The sequence below is a fragment of the Vombatus ursinus genome, unplaced genomic scaffold (assembly GCF_900497805.2).
Source record: "Vombatus ursinus unplaced genomic scaffold, bare-nosed wombat genome assembly UNPS02014791.1, whole genome shotgun sequence".
NCBI lineage: Eukaryota > Metazoa > Chordata > Mammalia > Diprotodontia > Vombatidae > Vombatus > Vombatus ursinus.
Window position 1 is genome coordinate 82,837,469 of NW_020954569.1, and position 6,000 is coordinate 82,843,468.

At 42.7% G+C, this 6,000-nt stretch overlaps 1 protein-coding gene across 1 annotated transcript in view; it reads right to left on the reverse strand.

Moving 5' to 3' along the window:
* The window catches only part of ADAMTS12 (ADAM metallopeptidase with thrombospondin type 1 motif 12), a 525,685-nt gene extending 524,668 nt beyond the window's left edge, over nt 1-1,017 (reverse strand). Inside the window, exon 1 of the mRNA XM_027868744.1 lies at nt 747-1,017. Within this exon, the coding sequence (XP_027724545.1) occupies nt 747-873 (127 nt within the window). The 5' untranslated portion in view covers nt 874-1,017. The remainder of the gene's footprint in view (nt 1-746) is intronic.
* Between the last annotated feature and the right edge of the window lie 4,983 nt (nt 1,018-6,000).

A 6,000-nucleotide genomic window follows, 5' to 3' on the forward strand; every position in this document is an offset into this window, starting at 1 on the left:
TGTGATAAGAAGGAGGGCAAAAGTGGGAGAGCTGGGACAGTGGGGAAAGGAATTTCTCCGAAAGAGATGGGGGAGGTAAGGGCGTGTGTGTGTGTGTGTGTGTGTGTGTACTTTTAAACACACTCATACACACATACGAGACCAACTCTTTCCAGGAAAGCAAAACACAGCCAAGCTTGCTCAGCAGGGGTGGGATTCTATTTGGACTACCCTGATAGGAAGTTTGCAAAAGAAGTAGCGGAGAGCTGCCCGTTGGATGATTCTCCATGAAATCTGATGATTTTACATATTCAGAGTCTGAAGAATTTGGGTTTTGAAATAGTGCTGCATTCAAAGGAGAGGCGTTAAAATAGAGGGCCAGGTTCCCATACCGTCGATTTCTCAAGGATTACATTGTCATGGGTATGCATGGAGTCAGGATGTTAACTGCTTCCCCTCCAGCCTCGGGTGGTCATTAATGATTCCTTACAGGCGCAACTCCGAGGCAGCTTAGATTGTAACCCCTCACCCACCCCCACCCCGAAATAGCTTCAGCCTGCCTTCCAACCCAAGGACGGCGTTTCCCCTTTTCCTCCCCCATCTTTTTTTTTGTGCACAAAGTTAGACTGGATGGGGGGGGGGGTGGAGGCGTGAGGGAAGCAGGGAATCGCCTGGCAGGGGATGGGGGTGGAGGGCAGGAGTACAAGCAGCCCAGCCTTCTTATTTCCAAGCACCATTGTTTGCAGAAAAAAAGAAAAGTCACTAACCTTGCCTCTTGTCCGGAAAGGAAAACTCGCCTGGCTGAGGCTGTCTATCATTGCACAGCGCCTGAAAGTCGAGGAACTGGACCACAAGGACAATGTTTCCGACCCAGTTCCTCGGAACCCATGGCATGATTCAGTTGTTGGGAAGAGGGGAGAAGAAGAAAGAAAGAAGAGAAAAGAAAGAAAGGAAAAGCAGTACTACTAAGTTTTGCACTTAGCTTAAAGAATAAAGTCCGTGCATGTGGCTGGGTAGGATAAGTCCGAGGGACATGGCCCTGGGGTGGGCGAGAAGCTAGTGTGAGCTGCAAAGAGTGTCTTTTTTTGCACAGAGAGGGGCAGTTACCTTTCTACACCCCCCCCCGTCCCCCCCCCTTCCCCCCCCGAAAGGGGAGGGATCAAGCCAACGGGTCGTGCTTTCTTAGGGGGGGGGGTGGGGGCCCTCAGAGGGGGGGCCCCCCGGCGCCCCCCCCCCCCCCCCCCCCCCCCGCAACCATTTGCATGGCCCAGAGCTTTGCCTCTGCATCTCTCCCTGGGGCTTCCCTCCCCCGAACTCCTTCAGTCCCGCCCAGAAGCTCTGCAGAAGCTGACGGATCCAAACCAAATAGGGGAGGCTAAAAGTTACCCAGGGCTGGAGGAGGAGGCGGGTTGGGGGGAGGTTAGGGTTCTGCTGGGCAAGAAAGGACAGGAAAAAGAGGGAGCCCTTGGACCTAGGATCAGGGAGCAACCCTGCAGGTATGGAAAGAAAGGGGCACTTTCTCTTCCGCTTCTGATGCTTTTCCCCTAGAGGTCCCTAAAGCGTTATTCACATCCTCACCCTTCTCCTCAACCAGTCTTATTTCTCATGTCTCAAACTGTCCCGGGTAGGCTCGAATTCCCTATGTGACAGAGAACTGGGCAGCTTTCTTTCAGCGATGCCTCAGAAAGACTGCAGAAGATCAGGGGCAATAGAGACTATATTAAAAGGCTACAGTTGTGAATAATAATATTAAAAAAAAAAAAAAAAAGAGTTGACCAGGAGACTAATTGGTTTGAACCAGGTTGAAATAGACCAGAAAGCATTAGCTGTTTGAGTTCACCTGTGGAGTGCTTCTCACCCACCTCCTGCTGAGTCCTGCCTTTGTAGCCAAAATGCCTGAGAAGTTAGCCAGCTGCCTACAGCAAGGTAGTTCAGCCCCTAAAGAGAACGGGCTTTTGGAGCTTGGGCTGCCTGGCTCCTGAAAAACCGACTCACTAAGCCCTGGAAGAGTCCAGTCTGACCTCAGCCACAGCATTCGCTGCAAGCTGTCTTCTGTGAAGCACAAGATGTGCAGGACGACCTCCCACTCAAGGCAATGAGGAGGGAGTTCAAGTTTAGAAGTGCTTAAATTTAGAGCTGAAAGACTTTAGAGGAATAGTCTAATTGATCCACACACACACACACACACATCTTACAAGCCATCTAGTCTCATTTCGTTTTACAGGTGAGGAAATGGAGGTCCAACTGAATTAACTTGCTCAAAGTGAAGCTAGTACTAAGTGGCAAAGCTAGAATACAAACAAACCCAGGTCCTTTAACTCCAAATCCCCAGTATTTTCCATTGTTTCTCCTAGAAGGTGCCCTAGTAACAGTGGTTCTCATAAGGCCTGTGACAAGGAGAGGCAATGTAATTCAGTGCTTTTGCTGATAAACTCTTAGCATTAGTGATAGCAAGGGTATGTGTCATAATTCAAAGAACTGTTAGCCTCAATTTCCTCATCTGTAAAATGGGGATAGTGTGTGTATGTGTGTGCATATATATGTATATACACATGTATGTGGTATATATACATATGTATACACACATGTGAGCAGGTGTATATATGTGTATATATACATGCATGGGTATGAGTATGTGTGTATATATACATAAGTATGTGTACACATACACAGCTAGGGGGCACAGTGGATAGAGTACAGAGCCTGAAGTTAGGAAGACTCGATACTTCCTAGCTGTGTGACCCTGAGCAAGTCACTTAACCATGTTTGCCTCAGTTCCTCATCTATAACATAATTTGAAGAAGGAAATGGCAAACCACTCCAGTATCTTTGTCAAGAAAACCCCAAATGGGGTCATGAAGAGTCGGACACAACTGAAAAATGACTGAACAACAAATATATATGTGTATTAGCTTCCTCATAGAAATCTATTAGGAGAGAGGCCTTACTTTCTCAAGTATAGTATTGGACTTGACCCTAGAAATAAGCAGCTTGGTATACTAGGAAGACCACTAGATTTAGAGTCAGAGGAACCAGGTCCAAATACTGTCTCTGCTATTTAATACTGCCCATTAACCTTGGGAAAGTCACTTAACCTCTTTGGGCCTCAGTTTCCTCACCTGTAAAATGAGGGAATTATACTACACGGCCTCTAAGTTCCCATCCAGCTCTAAATTTACCAACTACAGTGTGAACTATTATCTAAAGATGCCAACATCTTCAGATGTTGAAAATTATGAGTAAATCTAGAAAAGGCCAAGATTGGGCTGTAGCATCTGTTGCCACAGCAACATGTCCATGGCTAGTCTGTTTCGGTAGAGATCAGAGCTCACCCAAAGCATCCACTCTGATTGGCAAAACTCTAGGAAAGCAAGCACAGCTGTAGCATATTAACTGGAAGAATCAAGTGGGTTTGGGTTAACTCCCTGGAGGTCATACAAATTGGACAAGATCCTATAATAGGAACACAGAGCTGGAAGTGACCTTAGAGGTCAAACTGTATTGGTTTAGCCATGATCCTGAGGTAGAGTGGAAAGAGGTCTTAGAAATGGAGGCTCTAAATTGAAGAACCAGCTGAGAAATTTATTAGCCATGTGACCTTGAGTAAGTCATTCCATCTGAGTCACACCTTCCTAAATTGGGATAATTTTTAATACTTAACATACGTCACAAACTTGTTATAATGAAAATACTTTCTAAATTTCAACACACTGTAGAAACTTGAGCTGTGTATAAGTTTGATAGAAAATAATATCAACTTGAATTCCTATTATTGTCTTAAGGTTTAAAGAGCACTTCACCCACCACTACCACCCCCCAAAAATGCACACTATGAGGGGCAAGTTATCCAAATAGTCTTATTCTTATTTTATAGATGAAGAAACTCAGTTTTGGAGAGCTTAAGTAACTCACTCAAGGTCAAAGCTAATAAATTTGAGTGCCAGGATTCAAACCCAATTCTTTTGATTCCAAATGCAGTATAAATGAACTGACTTTGTATAGTCTCTCTAGATAATCTTTGTTTCAAATACAGAAAAGATTTTGGTCCCCTGCCCAAGTATACATCCTAATCCTGTGCTTAAGAATCCCCATCCCTCTCTTTCCTATCTTCAAAGATCTAAAGCTTTGAGGTATCATTATTGTTTCCACTAGCCCCTGGCCATGGTCTCACCATTGACTCATTACTGTCTCTGGAAGAAAAGCAGCTATTGGCCGAATTGTCCTGAGACAATTGTCTTTGAGAGCCCACCAAAAATGAGCTGGCAAATGTTTAACAAGCATCCCTATTTTGGACGAGGGAAGGATGTGGCATGATATCATGACATACTTTTAAGCTTCATCTGCTTTAACATTTTCTCCACCACTTTCTTAAATTTAGACAGTCCCCAAAACAATAAATCAATCCCTGATTTATAGGACCAATTTCTGAGGTAAATGATCACTCTGAAAATGTAATAATTAGGACCTCTTTGAACTGGCTCCAGCACAGCCTTGGTCTTAAGTGTGTGTCTGAGAACGGCATGCTGGAGTGTGGACAAAGGAGTCAGAGGAAATAGGGATGGCTTTACTTAAAAGCCTAAATTTGAAAGTCATTCTACTCTATCAAGTATTTGCTAATTAGTCTACCTGTCATGCTAGAGTCCAGTGGTCTCTCAGAGCTCAAGGAAGAGACAGTGATAATATTGCTGAGGGCAATACCATCTCTCAGTCACACAGGCTCATAACCTTGGTGGCATTGTCTACCCTTTATTCTCTCTCATCCTTTTATAACCGATCTGTTGCCAAATCCTGTCAATTTTGTCTTCTGGTTGATTATTTTATCAACATTTTGTTTCATTTGGTGGTTGTAAGCTGTTCTCATTTTCTCGGACTTCATTTTTTGCTCTAGTTTTGTTCCATTTTCATTTTACATATGTGCATATGTAAGTATAACATAATTTTTCATTGACAACTTCACAAGTCTTGTGTTCTAAAAAACATAAAGTAGCATCAATGGTATGGCTTACTTTTATATGCTCATATTAAAATACTTAAGAAAAGTTGTAAATAAAATAACAGAATAATTGCTTATTTTTCATTAGAGCTGCTATTCTCTAAATTCAGTATAATATCATCAATTTGCTTAAATTATGAAAAAAAAGCTTCCTCCCCCCAAAAAAAGATTACAGTGTCTTAATCTATTCCTGTTTGCCTTTATCAAAACTTGATTTTCCCATATCCTATTCTTTTCTAAACATTATCTTTGCTTTCCACAATAGTAGCTAATTACTTCATAAACTAAACTATGCCAGTAAGTTCATTGAGGACAACTTGCTAATGGAAAAGGGCTAATGCTACCTCCTAGGTATTGTGCATGTACTTTAATAACGACCTTCAGCAGACAATCCCCTGCTTTTATTAAGCCCCAAATAGTGACTAATGCTAAGAATTTCAGGCCACGTAGAGGGAAAGAAGACTCTATAGCAAACTGGTGGTAAAGATATTTGAAATAGAAAGAACTTTCTATACCCTCTCCAACTCCAGAATGTTAAGTGACTATTTACCCCTCCCTCCATTCATAGTAACACTTGACATTTATGAAGTGTTTTAAACTTGCAAAGTGCCTTAGATACACGATCGCATTTATTCCTCACAACAACCCTATGAGTTAAGTGCTGTTATTATCCCCATTTTACAGGTGAGGAAACTGAAGCCTAGAAAGGCTGAGTGACTCACCCAGGGTCACAAAACTCATAAGTGTCTGAGGCAGGATTTGAACCCAGATCTTCTAGACTCTTGCCTCAGGGCTTTCCTTTTTATTCCATGCTGGTCTTATTGGGAAAATCTTACTTGCCCCATGTGAACAAATTCTGGGGGTACAAATACCCTGAATAATGTAGTATTGCATTTATAGCACCTTTCTTCTGAGGATCATTTACTTTACTGAAAAGAAAGCTGTGCCTAAAATATAATCTTTGCTTAGGTGAAGGCATCATAAGCTCTAGTAACAAAATGTTTGCTGAGTCCCTCAAAACATTTTAC